The 18,812-nt window shown below is 36.1% G+C and overlaps 2 protein-coding genes across 2 annotated transcripts; both read right to left on the reverse strand.

Moving 5' to 3' along the window:
- Positions 1-9,540: 9,540 nt before the first annotated feature.
- Ephrin (ephrin) lies at positions 9,541-10,353 on the reverse strand. Its single transcript, XM_077437206.1, has one exon. It carries the CDS (start codon positions 10,318-10,320, stop codon positions 9,541-9,543), a length of 780 nt encoding a protein of 259 aa, XP_077293332.1. The 5' UTR covers positions 10,321-10,353.
- Positions 10,354-13,540: 3,187 nt separating this feature from the next.
- On the reverse strand, positions 13,541-18,427 carry LOC143915056 (kelch-like protein 28). Its single transcript, XM_077435472.1, has 11 exons — positions 18,387-18,427; positions 17,846-17,996; positions 17,624-17,775; positions 17,384-17,553; positions 17,117-17,314; positions 16,857-17,033; positions 16,627-16,779; positions 16,113-16,261; positions 15,823-16,030; positions 13,853-14,024; positions 13,541-13,761 (listed from the first exon to the last, which is right to left on the reverse strand). Exons 2-11 carry the CDS (start codon positions 17,962-17,964, stop codon positions 13,640-13,642), a joined length of 1,620 nt encoding a protein of 539 aa, XP_077291598.1. The 5' UTR covers positions 17,965-17,996; positions 18,387-18,427; the 3' UTR covers positions 13,541-13,639.
- Between the last annotated feature and the right edge of the window lie 385 nt (positions 18,428-18,812).

An 18,812-nucleotide genomic window follows, 5' to 3' on the forward strand; every position in this document is an offset into this window, starting at 1 on the left:
ACAATTGTCCAAGCCCGGCTACTACTACTTCTACTACTACTACTACAACTAACCCTCAAACCACCCCCTTGACCCACCCGGTCGGTCGGCTAGTAAGCAAATTATTGTTGACGGAGGGGAAACGTTCAATTTTGAATTGGCCATTGTGGCGAACGGCGCTCGATTGACCAAAGGCCGGAGAAAATACTCTGCGGTGGTCAATTGTAATCGTATGGAGCAATGGAAATGGTAATGCGCCCACTCAAAGATGGTATCCAAATTAGGGCGAATTTTGACCAATATTAGGATATATCCAGCATGCCAAATGTTACCAGAGATGAACCATCAAAATGTTGCATTTAGTCGTGAATTATTGAAGTAAAAATATACGTGAGAGATAATGAGAGCCTATAGTGCAAATTTTATAAGATAAGAGTGCGAAAAATATAAAGTTATAGGCGTTTAAACAATTAAAATCTGACAAAACGAGAGGGTGGCGAAAAGTCTACTAGCTATCTAACGTCACCGTTTCCAAAAATTACGGAAATTCAGACGTGTTTATTACGATTATAAATCACCATCGAACAATCAGAATCGATCTAAATTTCCATCGTTGACAAAACCGCGCAAAATGGCAAAGTTTCAAAACGATCGGAAGACTGTGGGAATAGATACTGAATCGTTAGCGAAGTGAACCATAGAAAAGCCTTGTAAAAATAGGGTTACCAGACGGTATCCTTGCTAAAATTGAAAACGATATTGCTAGGAATATCAGTAGTATGAAGCTACGATGTTCTGTCCACATTGTTTGGACAAGGACTTTGCTTTATTAGTTGAATCGCCTGGCTTTATTCGGGTAAGTTAAATTCAGATTTTGGAATTTGTAGTCTTCAGTTCATGTGAGTAACAGGAGCATTATGTAGTAAACCAAATTTGATGGTTCTAAATTGAAGATATGCATAGCTAGTTTTATTATATTACAATGATCCTTTAAAACTTTACATTCAAACCTAGCGAAATATATTGTGAGTGCATATTTTCAAGTCTAGTTCTTAAGTATATTGGTCATAAACATTTTAAGTCCAATTACGCAATCAAGTTGATAAAGACCAGTAACAGTATATTCTATTTATATATGGGAATAGACCTAGACTAATAAAACATTTCATGTGATAAAATATAGCAAAGAAATTTTAGAGTTCCGAAGAAGGAATACAAGTTTTATGGTTTAATAATTCAATACTAAAAATCGCAATTTTACTGATTTGGGAGATGTTGACAGTCTTCACGTTTAGCATGCTAGGAAAATTCTATATATGGATGTGGATTATCGTAATTATGTTTGACTCAATGGTTAAAAGTATACGTGGAAAAGTGAAACAATAACCTGCGCCAAAAATTTGACCGATTATGTGCTAAAGGACAATTAAATTGCTACCTTTATTAGTGGTAATTTGCGATTTTTGCAAAATTGCAGGCTATCGAGCTCTTCAATTACACACCGATTTACATAGTTAAAATTTAATTTGAAAAATTTCCACGTACATACAAAGGCGACACGTCAAAGAAATTATTTTCCAACGTTTTAAGTTTTCTAAGCAATAAATTAAGCATTTTAAATACTAATAAACAATCGTTGAGGATATTGAACTCGCTTTTTTAAGATAATCAATGATGCCATAAACCTTTTTGAGATCATTTGAACGACTTTTAAGGGGGCCAAAATTTTCAGAGAAGAACTGGAAAAATAAATCTTTTTAAAACGTCCAGGTATTATTGGTGGGAAAACATTACAGTGTCCCGATTTAAAGAAACATAATCACGTTCGACGATATTTTCGAAATTTCAAACGGTCTCTTATATTACGATTAAAAACTGAACTGCCAAGATGCATCCGAATTGCATTCGTGTCATGGAACTGAGTAGACGGTCTAAGTCCACCCGGAGATGGACTCAAAATAGATTAAACCTGTACAAATTAACGGACGTTCTAATCCTTCGGGCTCAAAACGACGAGGCTAAAGGGACGTCAAGGAAACTAGCCGTAATGCCTAAATGTGAGTTAAAACCGCGTGGCTAAATGGCGAATTATCGTCGCACGAGAGAAATCTCTCGATGCAAAAAGTGCAAAACGTATCATTGCTACAAAAATTATTGAGAAGACAAGAATGTGAAGATAACGAGCCGAGACAAATCGGCAGCAGTCGTGTGGCCAATCGGTGAAAGTTTCCCGAAAGATGTTTTGGCACAGTCAAACACCACGTACATACTCGTGTTTCGGAAAACCTATTTACAGTTGGTTCAAAACGAGACACGCTTGTTATCCAGATCAGTGGTTCTCACGTGAAATTTTACCGTGACTTCATAATTGACAGCAACCGTCCTTGAGAATAACTGTAGATCTAGATACTTTCGGTGTGTGATTTCTTCTAAATTTATGAAATAGTTTGAACAACTAGTTAGCAAAACAGAGAGCTCAGAGTTCTAAATCAGCTTGAAAACTATAGGAAGATCGAAATGTGCAAATTATGCCCAACGAGGAAAAGTGCAATTTAAGTCAAAATAAGAATGTCAAGACGCGATCATATTATGCAAATGGGAACAATAGTTCGTTTTATAGTCGAAATAAAACTAATGTGTGGGATAAGTATATGAGTAACATCTCGCTCGAAGGACTAAAACCTATAAATCGAATCTTCATTTATTTTATAACCTTTGAGACATGGTTTATACCTCATTTTATATCAACTTGACAATAGAATTGCCATTGGTCAGCTAAAATCTTCTGCGTTGTGTTTTTAGAAGTTCAAAAATGAACTAGACGACCAATATGAATAGTCTTCTAGAGTTTACTTATTGCCTAGGTAAATAAAATGAGGTATAAACATAAAGAAAAAGCGAAAGTATTTTTTGAGTTTGAATTATTTATATTGAAAAAAATCTTGCTCGAAGGACCAAAATCCACGAAACGAAATTTTATATCGGCCTAAATTTTTTATATGACTTTCGAAAACGGAATTAAACATGGAACAAAATGTGATAAATCAAAATTATAAACGCATCTCCTCACTTTTTTGGGTTTTCGACATACGTAATAAGATTATTAGTACTGAACTATTAGTGAAATAAAAATATATATGAGAGATAATGCGAGCCTATAATGCAAATTTAGATATAGTGTGAAAAAGAAAAAGTTATAGGTTCGGTTATCATTGGTCACAAAGCGCTCCCCCAAAAGTCACTAAAATCTCTGTAACGGAACATCTGGCAGCCAAAAAGTCCATCATACTAACGAAAACTCGAGTGCCAAATATTCCGCATTCGCGATTTTCATAGTAAAAATTATCTGTGACCATCGCAATGTGACTAATAATCCAATTACCAAAGTTATAGGCGTTTAGGCAATTCAAATCCGACAAAACGAGCGGGGGGCGGAAAGTCAAACATATAAGGCTACAGGCTAGTGGCAAAGGGTTAGCTGTCACCGTCTCCAAAACTTTTAGATTCTTAAACGTGTTTAAATCGAACTAGCGGAAGCGATTGAAATCTCTATCGGCGTCCAAACCTCGCAAAACGGCAAAGTTTCAAAGCGATCGGAAGAATGTAGGAGTTTTATCAGATTGATCGAATTTGTGAAGTTAATAAAAACCTTGTAAAATAAAAAAAACCCCTCATCAATACTTCTAACCGTTCGGACCAAAGCAACAAAACCAACGATTCAAAAGAGGCAGATTGTGATGAAAACAAGCTCAAACCAGACCCAGACAAATATGCTTCGGATCGAGATTAGCACACCCAATTTCGACATTCTATCCAAGACAACCCTACGTTTCTGACCCACCCAACAACGGTCAGAAATCATTCAAGCATCTGGCAACGGCACAAAAGGAAGTGTCGCACTTTCGCAACATTTAATACTCCATTGTTCTACTGACGAAAAGACCTACATAGACTTTTGCACTAATTATTGCATTTCAACACGAACCACTTGAAAATGTGGGTCGAACGCAAAATTTTCAGATTCTACATAGAATCATCATCATCATCATCAGCTGCATAAATACTCGCGACACCTAGCAGGCATTTATTTTCACACATCCGGTGGCCGAGATGATGCGTTCGTGTGTATTTATTATACACATTCACTTGGGAAATATGCACATCTGGGGAATTCGCCGAGATTCGCGCTTCGAAAGTGAAACTATTCGAATCGCCTGAAGGTATTTTCGCGGAGTGCTAGGTGTCGCCCGGGTTCATTAACATATTGAAATTTATAGGTGCAGTTCGAGAATTGTTCGAACACTTGATATGCATTTCCGAATCACGCCAGTCGAAAACTTACACTGCGATGTACATAAATGGGACAGGTCGGGCACTGACGACAGTGCCCGATCGAAAACTGAACCGTGGATGTTTATAGAACGAAGTTTTAGAATAATTATGAAGTATATGAAATTTCTCTTTAATATTTGGGTAGTAATGAAAGTTGAAAGAATAAACTGTAGATTTGCATATCAACCAAACTAATATAGATAATCAAAATCAAGGAGCTTTAAAATAAAAAAAATCGGCCAAATTCACTTTTTTTGGATTATATTCCTCTATTATTGGTTTATATGCCTGGGGCTGCTCGGATGGGTTTAAGTTAAAAAAAGAAGCAAAAAACATTGATCTTCTTCAGAAAATTTTGTAATCTACGTTCTAAACTATAGTACAATGAAATAGTAAGCAAAATTAGGTGGTTCAAGCTTTAAAACTATAGATTTTCAATACAACTTCCATTTCGAATTTTGAGCATCTCAATGTAATTTTTACTCAAAAGATCAATAAAAGCTCGTTTGTTGGAACTAGAGATTTTAATTTATGACAGTCAATAAAGTGATAGACAATAGTGATAACTACATACATTAGTTTTATTCAACTAATGAAGATTTACTTCTCAAAGGAAGTGTTGATTTTGAAGATACAAATTGTCAATAATCAAGGAGCTGAAGTGAAAATTCCTGAAAGACATCCTTAAAAGGTCAAAATTTGTCAACCATATTGCAGAAGACAACATGAAACTATCGGAGAGTAGATAAATTTCACCAAAACGAGAAAGAGATCAAAAGATCAGTACATTGACCGGACAGTGTCGTCAGTGACTGCATATTTGGAATTTATTTATGAAGAATACTTAGTATTGAAATTAAAATCGAGACTCCATAGACCAGATATGCAGCCAGCAGGTGTTGTTTCTCACATTTCAATCATTACCGTTAAATGTTACTCATCAAATCATCAGGTCTACATTGACATGAATATAATTACATTATAACGACATCTGCTTTGCATCGGATAGACGTTTGATATCATGTTATGTCGTCCGCGGACAAGATTGCTGACACCTTCTATTATTGTTATTATTATTATCATCATCACAATGAATGCTCACTGTTTCCTGTCATTATTACAAATACAATACAATGTATGGCGATGATAAATTCAATTGTCCGTTTATGATTTTTATTCATAAATTCTTTCAAACGGAGATAGTAATATGTGAAAATAACAATGTACATTTGTTTACAGTGAATCATTCGAAAGTGTGTATGTTTTTATGTGGATAATTGTCATGTAAATGACGTTTTAATCTCAACGAGATTGGGAAATGAGTGCTTGTCAATTATGGAGTAAAAAGATGCTGAAAAAGTTGGGTGGTTTTTGTTTAAGCGAATGGATAAACCGTCATCAAGATAACAGATGCATTAGGGTACTTGAATTCCAGAAAAATAATGATCATTAAATAAGTTGGAGCAAAAAAATATAGAGTTATTGGGTGCAAATGGGACACATTTTAATGGATTCGCATGTCATTGTTTCAAATATGGTGGAGAAAATTGACGTATTTTAGAATAAATTCAGGAATCGAATAGATAATCCATAGGACAAACAATTGTAACGAACTATCATGAGAAATTCTAATTCTAATGCAAATAAACCATGAACATATTTTAAGTTTGCCTCAAATTAATTTAACATTCAGCTCAGCTCTCTACAACTAGGTGCAAATTTGCCCCAAATGTGTTCTAAATTTGCTCCAGATTAACCGAATTTGCTATATTTACCCCACAAAAGAACCAAATGCCTCAGATTTACTTTGCCCTAGATCAACCATTTGTGACCTAAATTTACTTCAAATTGACCAAATTTGCTACAGTTGCCCTCATACATGAACCAAATGCGCTTCAAATTTAGTTTGCCAACCATTTGTGTTTTAAATTTACGCTAAATTCATCAAATTTGCCCCATAGATGAACCAAATGCCTTTACTTTACTTGCTCTAAGTTAACCAATTATGCCCTAAATTTGCGCCATAGATGAACCAAATGCGCTTCAGATTCACTCTGCCCAAAGCCAACCATTTGTGTTTTAAATTTAGTACATTTGCCCCATAAATGAACCAAATGCGCCCCAGATTTTGCTACATTTACCCTATAAATTCACTCTGACCCAAGTTAACCACACAAGCACCAAGAAGTTTTAAATTTGAAATGCCTCACATAACGATTGTCAGTAATCAAGCAAAAGTTAAAGTCAAATAAATAATTAAAACAACCAACAATGCATAGAACCGTCGAAGCTTAACAAAAAAAAAAAAAAAAAGTAAAATCCATAATCTACAGTCAATGTAGATATATTGAAGTAAATTGATCAGTCATTGAAATTAGTATCAGACTGAAGATGATGACGAGTGAACGAATCGAACCAGGACAAATACACATCGTAAAATATGTACAAAACAAAGACAACGATCACAGTTTTCACTCACAAAAGAAGGGAAAGATTGATAAATAATGATAATATATAAAACACGGGCAGACTCTTAATCCTACTATCGGCACATTTAAAACATATCATGACTCTGTCCGCTTAAATATCTACGGCGGACGAATCACAACGATGATTATTATTACACGCTAAACATAATAATATAAAATATATAATACAAATATATCCCCCCATTCGTCTTCAGATCGGATGATCGATCGTGATCATTATATATTTTTTTTGCGTTCATTAAACTTTAAATACAGTCGGGTCACGTTATCATTAGTTATCAAACATATCATATTTATGACCGTGTCTTATATAGAGCGTACTCGTCGAAAAAACCTAGAATTCACCTAGAACTTACTTGGCTAAACTTATAAAAAAAAACAAATTAATTATAATTAATTAATTTCACCTATTTATACATTACATGTATGCCCCGTGAGGGTTCGTCTGCCGTTCAAAGTTTTTTTTTCACCGTCGGTGCATGGTTTCCGGTCTGGTTTTGCTCCGGGCGAGGCATTCTTCAGATACGAGCCGTGGATTTGGACCGTTCTCATCGGTAAGTACGAGTTTAGGATGTGGTGCCGTTCCTGGATCTTGACGCTTTTAATCGACGGTGAATGTCATTGAATTCATAAACAATTGAACAATCGTTTTTTTTAATCTCAGTACAGATAAGCCATGTCAATATGACGAAGAATGTTTTCTTTTTGTTTTAACAATGTTGATTATACTTTAAAGCCAGTCGATGTTCTAATTTGAAATATTATACGCACACTTGTTTTTGAAGCATTTATGAACCTCGTATTGTATGAGATTCGTGGAAAAAGATCAGAATTGAATAGCTCTTTTTGTTGTTTTGATTTGAGATACATATTGTATATAATAACAAATATCATATTTATCTCAAATTTGGATTGTTATTAAATTTGAGATTCATAAATATCAACAGTTGATTGAAATGATTCACACATACGTATGCTTATCTCATTGTTAAGAAATTACAGATTAATTTATACATGATTTCAGAATCAAATATGAAAAATTAAAGCTTTCATTTTACAAGTCGATTTGTATGTAGACTAACTATTATGAGATTCGAATATGGTACAACTCAAATGCACAATATTCAAATAGACATGTCGTTCTTTCTTGTTTTTTCACATTTTTAATATTACAAGTTGATTTGAATGCAACAGATTATCATGAGATTCAAAAATATACAGCTATTACTCGGATGTTCTTTGTTGTTTACATGTTTTTAACGATGCAAGCTGATAGAAATGTAACAGAGTATCATGAGATTCGAATGTACAGCAAGACTCCAACAGACAATCGCGCGTTCTTTATGGTTTCATGTTTTTAATATTACAAACTGGTTTGAACGTAACAAAGATTGAGATTCGAACAAACAGCACAACTCAAATGTACGATATTTGAATAGACAATCACATATTTTTTCTTCTGTAACATTACAAGCTGATTTGAATGGAGCAGATTATCGTGAGCTTTGAGTATACAGCATAACTCACAATAGATATATTGTTCTTTCTTGCTTAACATTTTATTGTGCAAATTATCATGAGATTCGAACATGACTCAAATGTACGATATTCAAATAGGCAATCACATGTTTTTACACATTTGACATTACAAGCTGATTTGAATGTAGAAGATTATCATGAGATGAAAGTATACAGCACGACTCAAATAGACACATTGTTCTTTCTTGTTTAACATCATAGCCGGATTTCACGAGATCTGAACATACAACATGAGTCAAATGTACGATATTCAAATAGCCAATCGCATGTTTTTACACATTTGACATTACAAGCTGATTTGAATGTAGAAGATTATCATGAGATTAGAGTATACAGAACGACTCAAATAGACACATTGTTCTTTCTTGTTTAATATCATAACTGGATTTGAAGTGGCAAATTATCACGAGATATGAACATACAACATGACTCAAATGTACGATATTCAAATAGGCAATCATATGCTTTTGAAATTACAAGCAGATTATCATGAGAGTTGAGTATACAGCATGACTCAAATAGACATTTTGTTATTTCTTGTTTAAATGACTGAAATGTACGATATTCAAACAGGCAATCGATATTACAAGCCGATCATGAGATCCAGTCGACGACTAAAAGCCCGCCGAGCACAATTAAAACTCGACGTACGAGCTTCGACGCAGAATCACAGACAGAGTTCGACAAGAACGGGTCCGAATCCACGAGGTACGCCCGGAGCAAAATCCGACCCTGGAAACCTGCAACGATACCACAACAACAAACACACCGTCAATTAGTCTTTTAATTTATACAAACACACACACACAAAATCAAAAAGACAAAAACGGCGACGACCCCACACGGCGAAAATAAATAATAAATGTGGTATAATCATCATAGTAAATGCAATATTTTTATATATATGTGTATATATATAATCATCACCTACTGCGACGACGGCTCACCCGACGATGGCTTCTTTCTTCACCGTCACACAAAACACAATTCACTTTATATTTATCTATATATATATATATATGATGTATCCGTAGAACAACGCACACACACACGGTATAATATATATATATATATATAGGTTCCGTCGGAGCGGACATCGACTATATAGAATTATTTACATGACATATTATAATACAGAGTACGTGCGCAATATAATACTGTGGAATATTTTCGACGTCGGGAATCACACAGTGTTGAGAGTTCACCGCGACAACGAATAGAGGACGACGATGAGGATGGGCAGCACCAGCGGCAGCAACGAAGGGCGACGGCTGCCCGAGAAGGAGAGCTCCTCGCTTTTGAGCACGTCGTTCAGTGACTTCTCGGGCTTGGGAGTCTTCTTGAGGAAGGACTTGGGGGTGGTGGAGGTTGATGTGGTGCGGGGCGCAGTGGGAGGGGGCGCAGGCGGCGGTGGGGCAGGGGTGGGTGGAGGCTCCTGCTGGCAGCACACCCGGAAGACCAGCTTCATGTTGTGAGTGGAGCACCAGCCCCCGATGCGCCGGTGCAGGTCGTCCTTAGTGGAGGTGCTGATGAAGTAGTAGTCTCGGCCGGGGAAGAACTCCAGGCCGCCAGGCTGCGGGCTGAAGGGCCGGAAGGTGATGGTGAAGAAGAGGAGTTTGTGGGGCTTGTCGCAGATGGCTATGACCCTAGGGTTGGGGTTGGTGATGCGGCAGGTGTCGTACTCCTCCTTGGACACGTTGTAGATGATGTACTTCTCGGCGTTGTCGTCGTTCTTGTCCGGCGGGTACATGGGACAGACGATGTTCACCTGGTCGTAGTCGAACTGAGGGTTGCCCTTGTTCAGGTCGAACACGTGGTCCGTGTTGTCGATGCGGAAGATGCTGTTCGTGGTGTTCCAGTTGATGTAGAAGATCTTGCCGTTGGCGGCCGCCAGGTCGAAGCAGAAGCCGAGTACGAGCAGCAGGGGCGCGGCGGCCGCGGCCGACTTGGATCTCGAGCTGACTTGCATCGCCATTGCCATTGCCGTTGCCGTTGCCACTGCCACTGCAATTGCAACTGCACTCGACTCTCATCGAAGATCTGCTCTCATCGGAGACGGAGTGGTGTAGACGGAGACGGAGACGGAGACGGGACACGACACGCAATCGCACAGTACGATACACGACCGGGCGCACTCGTCGCCTTTGTGAGACCAGCAGCGCCACCCGCTCCGCGCGCCCGAATGCCGAAGCTCAAGTATGCGCGCGCCGAACGCCCCCCCGTCCCCCCACCCCCCACGCGCTCGCTCCCCCTCTCCGTGGCCGCAGCCGTGGCGTGCCGGAGCAGGGGCGCCAACTGCCCTCAGAGTGCGCCCCGAACTTCCCTTTTTCCTTCTGACTAGATGGTGATTGGACTATTCGTCACATTGGGGTGGTCACAAAGACAATTTTTGCCATGAAAATCGCGAACACACAATATTTGGCACTCGAGTTCTCGTTACATAAAAATAAATTAAAGTTGAATGTGAATAAAACAAAAATGATGTGGTTGAATGGTAAAAATAAAAATATATAGAATTGATGATAAGTTAATTGAAAAAGTTGAAAATATAAAATACTTAGATTCAGGACTAAATTTTAAAATGCACGCTGACTATATAATAAAAAAAATGACTAGAAAAGTTGGTGTATTATGTACATAGATTAAGAGGGCTGTACACCTGAAACCTTAATTTTGTTACCGTTCCTTTCTTCGATATATATATTGAGTGTATGTATATATTGAGTGAATGCGACAATATATATCAATATATATATTGAGTGAATGCGACAGTTGCGCTTCGACCAGATAAAACGTATTTTAAATTGACAAAATCGAGGTTTTGTATTCTACTATTTTCTCCTCCAAAACTGGACCAATTTTTAAAAAAATTTCATCATCGTTATGAGAAAGATACTTTCTGTGCATCTATCGGCGTATTTTTTTTTAAATCGATCGTTAAATAAGCACGCTGGACTCGCACGCGATTTTATAGATGTTTGGCGGCTCCTAGCTCATATAAAAAATAATTAATCAAAAAAATAAAACGATAGATGCACCCCAATGGTGGATATCCATAGCATATTAAAAAATAATTTCTCTAGTGCCATAATTGAGGAAGGGAGAAGTATAGTACGTTTGTATGGACAAGGCGCTGCTGTCCAGCCCTCTTAAGAAATATTTTAAGTAAAAAAAGTAAAATTTTAGTGTTTAATTCAATTGTCTTGCCACATGTGGTTTATTGTGCCACTGTGCTTAATTTGTTTAGTGGCCAAGATTTAGAAAAAATGCAAAAAATACAGAATAAAGCTATGAGAGGTATTTTGAATGTGAGTAGATTTAAGAGTATTGGAAGTATGTTAGATGAATTAGGATGGATGAGTATTAGAATTAGTCTAAATATTAGTACATTGTCTTTTGTTTATAAGTTAGATCATAAGTTATTACCTAAGTATTTTGATGATTATATAATAAGGAATAGAGATAAACATAGTTTTTATACTAGAAATAAGGACAAACTAGTTGTAAGTAGAGTAAGAAAGAATAAGACGGCTGGGGGTGTTTTTCACAGGGGTGTGCTCATGTATAATTCCCTCCCTGAGTGCATCAGGTCTGCTAAAAACATGGATGCATTCCTGCGAGGTGCGAAGAGACACCTCTGTGAGGGACAGTACATATAAGTTAATTATAAATTTTAGAGTTAAGTATAATAATTAAGATATATTTTTAAATTAGCTTGATAGCTAAAATATATATAAATAAATAAATAAATACAATGATAGTTACCGTTAGTATGATGGACTTTTCGGCTGCCAGATGTTCCGTTATAGAGATTTTAGTGACTTTGTGACGAGTAATTTGTGACCAGTCACCGAACCGACTAGATATGTGCCGACGGGAAAAACCCCGTTTTATTCCCGGCAATAGACCGGGGTTTTTCCCTGGCAGCTTTGGGCGGTGGAAATTTTGGGAAAATTGAAAAAAAAAAAATGGGTAAAAGTCGGAATTCTCGACAGGGCACTGCAGCCAGCTAGGCCAGTGGTTCTTAACCTGGGTTCGATTGAACCCCAGGGATTCGGTGAGTCGATCTCAAGGGTTCGGCGGAAATTCTGCAGAGCCAGGTTCAACAGCAACTCTCCAGAACAACAACGCTCTCAACCAGTGATGTAGTCATTGATGTATAATACACTAGATGGGCCCAGACGTGTTATTTTGGTCGGAGATCTTGTCTTCACTAACTGAGGGGTGCGGGGGGTTTAACTACCGGGGAAGTTGGGTTTTTTTCCCTACGACGCAGCGGTACCTACCTACCTACTAAGAGAAACTGTGCATGCGTCATGTATTTTGCATGCGCCAAATGGGAGACAAGTATAACACGTGAGGGCGGATCTAGTGTATTATACATCAATGGTAAAAATCGGAATTCTCGACAGGGCACTGCAGCCCCTAGGCCAGTGGTTCTTAACCTGGGTTCAATCGAACCCCAGGGGTTCGGTGAGTCAATCTCAGGGGTTCGGCGGAAATTCAGCAGAGCCAGGTTCAACAGCAACTCTTCAGAACAACAACGCTCTCAACCAGTGGTGTAGTGCTAAATTTTAAGGTGCCGGTACGTTCGATTTTGGACAATTTTTTTTCAAATTTTTTTGTACAATTTTTACAATACATGCATTTTTACATAATTAATTTCGACTGTACTTAAATGACTCTAAGGTCGAAAACGCTACATGCCGGAAGGCTCTTCTTTGTCAGTACTTTAAAAGATGATTTAAAAGTATTTTTCGGTGAGAAGGTGGAAGCCCAACACTTTACCGGGAAAGGAAGCAAATGGAACAAGGAATTATTTTTTAAAAGACTATTCCTCTTGTTCCTGCTGTATCCTGCTCGCGCAAATTAAGTGAGTATGTACCGTTTACCATGCACCATTTTTTTTTGATCTTTCGACTTAAGATCTTTCGATTTTTGATCTTTGCCTTCCGATATTTGCGTTTTCTGTAATTTAACATTCTGTCTCGTCACGGAGACCGCTTTTTCAGACGGTCCTGTTTACATTATAATAAAGTTTTGAATGACATTGATATATTTTCCGATACATTGGCTATTTTCTTTTGTGGACGAGTATGCCGCGTCTCTTTCCACGATATATGCATAGGAGGGGGAGGCTACGGGGGCGCCGGCCCCCCTTAATGATAAAAAATAATACATATTTAGAAAAAAACCTAAGATCAAATTTTAAACTTTTTATTCAACACCTCGTGAAATGGTGATTTTTCTTTTAATAAATAGACAAAGAAATTATGAAATAAATTTGAAAGAAAAACAACTTATAGATTTAAGTCCACAACAAAAGCGTCGTAATAATATCGTGAATTTGGAATTTTGCCGATGATTCTCCACTGATCGTTTGCGGGGTCATACTCCTGGATTGGACCTGAATTTTCATTATCTGAAAAATGGAAAAGCCAAATCAAATTATTGAAGTGATTTCAGGAAAATATTACAAATTGAGTATGTAGTACATGTAATCGTAAACTCACTGAAACAAATGATCTTTCTATTGTGACAGATTGCACTTCGTCCAAAATGATTAACAGGTAATGCTCTCACTTCAGTCCAGGTGTCTCTTCCAGGGTCGTATCTTTCAACACTTTTAAGTGCCAAACGACTAGAACCACCAATGCAATATATATAATCGTCGACAACGACCGCCTAAAAGTCACAACAAAATTAAATTCATGGATATACACAAAATGCTTTGAAAAGAATACCTTTTCGTTCAGTTAACTAACTTACATATGTAATTTATTTAGTTTATTTTATTTTATTTCAATCGAACATGTACACTCACCTTTACAGATCGCTTCAAAGCGACAAGTGTACTAATACAGATACAATACAATACAATAATACAATCAATACAAGCTTTTTATACAATGTCAATTAATACAAACAACATACACAGTGACATCTATGGAGAGATTTTTGCAGCATTTTATTATAGAAATTGACGAACCTCAAGACGCTGAATAACTTGAGATTGCAAAGGAAATGCAAATTTACAGGAACCATTTCAATGAAAATCAGAAAAATCGGTGAACCCTGAAAGGAAGCGATAGATCTGGAGTCACAAACTAAGATCTGGCCAACAGCTACTAGTGGGAATCGAACCGTGACCACTCCACTCGAAAGCATAATATGCTAACGACTAGTCCACGCTGCTGGTTATACATGTATGTACATATGTAGTTGGACAAACATTAGTTGATTAAACTTCAACAAATTAGTTTTATTAAATTAACGATATTTTTTATGTTTCACTTCGCTAATGATTCAGTCGAAATTCCTACATTCTGACGATCGGTTTGAAACTTTGCCATTATGCGCGGTTTGATCATCGATAGAAATCTAAATCGCTTTCGATAGATCGATGGTGAAAAATAATCGTAATAAAGACGAGTTGCCTTATGTGTTTGACTTTCTGCCACTCACTTATCTTGTCAGATTTTAATTGTTTAAACGCCTATAACTTTTTAGCAATGATTATGATTTAATTTCGTTCCAAAGTGAAACGTCGAACAATGTTGAATTAATAAATAGTAAATACGAACATAATTTGGATGTAAACAAAAAAACTATTTCGAAACTAGTGTTGTGCCCGTTGATTTCAACGGGTGACTTCAGAAAGGAATTGATACACGAATTAAAATTAATTTATATGTTATATATATATACATATATGTAAATAAAGTGTAAAGTCATTTATAGGCGCGCGCGCGTATTAATTCACCCGTTCGAAATGATGAATTAATGTGTGTGTGTGTATCTTCGTGGATGTGTGTATGTGTCACCCGTCGCTCGGCCTGACGTCGCAGATGCCTGTCGTCACATGAGGCTCCACCCCCCCCCCCATTCCTCGCTACAACGCTTCCCCGCGTCTCCTCGACCACTTGACTATGATTGGCTGTGTGTCCAAGATCAGGCACAAACCCACATATGTACATACACAAATCGCGTCCGTTTTTATATATATTTACTAGTGTTGTGCCCGTTGAAATTTCAACGGGTGGTTTCGGAAAAAAAATTGATACACGATTTAAAATAAAGTTACAATACGAATAGTAGTTGAGCGCATCGGAATTGCAGCAGGAATTGGGAATCGGAAATCAGAATTGAAACAGAAATCGGGAAGCGGAATTGAACCCGAATCTGGATCCGGAACTTAAACAGGAATCCGGACCCGGAACTGAAAAATGAATCGGGATCAGGAACTGCAAAATGAATCAGGATCCGGAACTGTAAAGGGATATTAACTTTTTGGTGCTTTTTCAAAATTCTTTAAAAGAAAAGTTGAGGAAATGCAGAAGTTTAAATAAATTGCTTTCAGAATTAATTAATTACGGGAAATTCTTGCAAATATACAGTTCTAAGCTCAAGATCGAAAGATTATTGTATTGTCATTTTCTTAATATTTAATATTTTTCGCGATTATTTCACAAATGAAACTTACAGCAAACGATGATCTCTTCCATTTCATCGGACTTAAGATCTTCCACTGATTTTTTTTTGTGTTAAATACTTCAACCGAATTTAAAAAATCTGGGCCATTACATCCACCGAATACATATATGTCTTCTTTATAAACTACTGACGCGTGGCAGAATCTTTTACTTTTCATGGAGGCAACATTTTTCCAACTGTTTTTGACGTAATCGTATCTGTAACGTAACGAATAACAACTCTTTTAACATTCAAAATACGTCACGGAGATAACAGGAAATTAAAGCAAAATTCATTCACTCTTCAACGGTTTTTAATTCCTTTATATCACTATATCCTCCCATTACGAAAATCCTTCCGTTGACTACAGCTGCTGTTGAATAGCTCCGTTTCTCTATCATCGGTGCCAATTGTTTTAAATCTTTTGTGAGAAGATCAATCGAGCAAACCTTTAAAAAGCACGGGCGATTTTACATAATATTATCATTTTAACTGTAATTTTAATGACTTGATTTTCGTAAAAATTGAAATTCGGAAAAACTTGTGCGATAAAAATGACAGTGAAATATTAAATTTTATATTAATTCTTAATTTTTCAAATTCAACTACATTTATATATACGTTTAAATTTTATATCTTACTGCAGATTTTCTCTAAGGAAAAATGAATTTTTTCATTAAAAAATGAATGAACATAAATTTTAATCACTTTTTAATTTTCAACTGAAGAATCAATTTATGTTAATATTTTTTGACAAACGAAGAAATGCGCAAATGCGAATATCAAGAAGTTGAAAATTGTAATATTTGCTTACCTTCGTATTTAAATCTTCTTCAGAATTCCACCCTCCAAACATAAACAAGTTGTTTTTAAATATTACTGTTGAAAAACTATTTTTTATATCGGTTTCAACAAAATGGGTCCATGAATTCGTCGTTAAATTGTACGCATCGATTGTAACAGACATCTAAAATAAAAATAAATTCAACAGTTCATATACATACGAAAGAATACGAAGGGAAAAATCGAAAAAAATGTTGTTACGCCAAAACTGTCTCCTCCTACAATTAAAACTTGTTTTTTTTTCATTCGGAATTTTGAATTCATCACAGGAAGAGTAGATCTCTTTTGTGGCATTTGATGCCATTTTAAAGCATCAAACAGCAACTGACTTCCTTCGACGGATTCGCAACAGAGTGACGTCACTTCTTCCAGTAAAAACTATTAAAGCAAATAATACGTGAATATTAATATTAACTCTGCGATTGATACATCATCCGATGCAGTAAAAATAAAACACCAACCGAAACAGAGCAGAGCGAAAACCTTATACATTTCATCAGTGAATACAAATCATTCTTCCTATTGGTCCAATCGTATTTGACCCACTGAGATAGTCCTTCGAACACCTGCTCCTCTGAAGACACTTGCAAATTATCAGAAGATAGCAACCTTTTCACATTATCAGCAGACATCTTCAGAAACCTTTCATGATTTCTAATCTTAAAAATCAAAGCACTTTTAAGCAATTTTTGCAAAAATGAAAGCAGATAAATAATATTCGAACTAACTTTTAGAAAATTATTCAGTAAGTAATCGTCAATTTCTTCATTTTTTTGGGTAACTTGTCTGTTGTCTAGACATACTGTCTCTAAATATGAATAACAATACTTTTTAAGCTCATCCATTTGCCACATTTCGGCCAACTTTACAACATTTGCGGCTTGCTCTAGCCTTAAATCTGTAAAAACAAAAATTTATACCAAGAATGGTAAAAAAGCTCTTCGGTTAAGAAATATATTTTATCTTACCGACTGTGCCCTGATACAAGAATTCGAAAGCCTTGGTTATTGATTCATCTCGAATCCCTGTACAATCCAACACTAATTCTCGTATATTTTGGTTAAGTTTCGTCCTAAACAGTGGACTCGCTGCATGTAGGATGGACTTGTGAGTCTTGTATCTAAAATTGCATTAATCAAATTAAAATCAGTCGATATTATAATAATTAATGCGTGGAGTTTTTTTTTAACCTTTTGTCTCTGATAATTAATTCGATGTCGTAATACATTCCTTGCGTAAAAAGCATATGCATACATTGCATGTGGTTGAATCCATGTAGCATTTGGGTCTGACGATCGGAGTCGTTCATTTTCAAATCAGATTTTATTTCAGAAATGGGATCTACGAGAATTGATTAAAAATTAAATGATTGCATTAACCAAGTGCTTAATTTAAATATCAGATCAACAATAGTGTACATGTTTTAATGGTGTTTATAATTTTTTTAGTATCATTACTTTGGCAACATACTTTTTAAACAGACGTTCCCATTTTTAAAATAAATTATCTTAGTTTCACTTTTTATCTTATATTTTTTATTGCTCTTAAAACGTTAAGATTCCATTTTAAGACATTTTGGCTGACGTGGCAAAAAAAACTAATAAGTAATAAATAATTTTTAAAATCATAACATCAATAAACACCACACAAGTTAGTAAATCTCCGTAAAATCGAAGCTTACAAGGATCTAGTCAAGACGTGTTTTTTTTTAATCTGGCATATGATGCTTACCTTTGAATGTATTCAGTCGACCAATCGATGATAACTGTTGAAAATGTAGCGTTATTCGTGAAATATATATTTTGATGCGTATGATAAGAATGTAACTGATATGATATTATATGATATACTATGTAATTCAATTGATAACGACGTCGTCTTATAATATAACTCTTGAAAGCGCATTAACCACACTATTAAAAGAAAAATGGCGGATCTCATTTTGAAAGTCATCGACAAATACGTTAGTGAAGGAAACAATCCACAATTGCTTACATAAACATGCATGATTGGCATATTTGTCTGGAAGCCTGCGGTCATAATTATTTTCATAATTGGATGTGATGTAAGAATATATAAGAACCAATATATAAGAACCAGCCGCAAATATAAAACATCCTTACGAGGCCCAAATGGAAGAGAGAAGATCAAAATTCC

Source organism: Arctopsyche grandis, chromosome 8, assembly GCF_051622035.1.
Source record: "Arctopsyche grandis isolate Sample6627 chromosome 8, ASM5162203v2, whole genome shotgun sequence".
NCBI classification, from domain to species: Eukaryota; Metazoa; Arthropoda; class Insecta; order Trichoptera; family Hydropsychidae; genus Arctopsyche; species Arctopsyche grandis.

Coding starts and splice junctions, on each gene's coding strand:
- Ephrin (XM_077437206.1), bottom strand. CDS start 10,320: ATGGCAATGGCGATGCAAGTCAGCTCGAGATCCAAGTCGGCCGCGGCC.
- LOC143915056 (XM_077435472.1), bottom strand. CDS start 17,964: ATGAACGACTCCGATCGTCAGACCCAAATGCTACATGGATTCAACCAC. Junction 17,776..17,845: donor TTAATTATCAGAGACAAAAG/GTTAAAAAAAAA, acceptor ATGCAATTTTAG/ATACAAGACTCACAAGTCCA. Junction 16,780..16,856: donor TAGGAGGAGACAGTTTTGGC/GTAACAACATTT, acceptor TTTTTATTTTAG/ATGTCTGTTACAATCGATGC.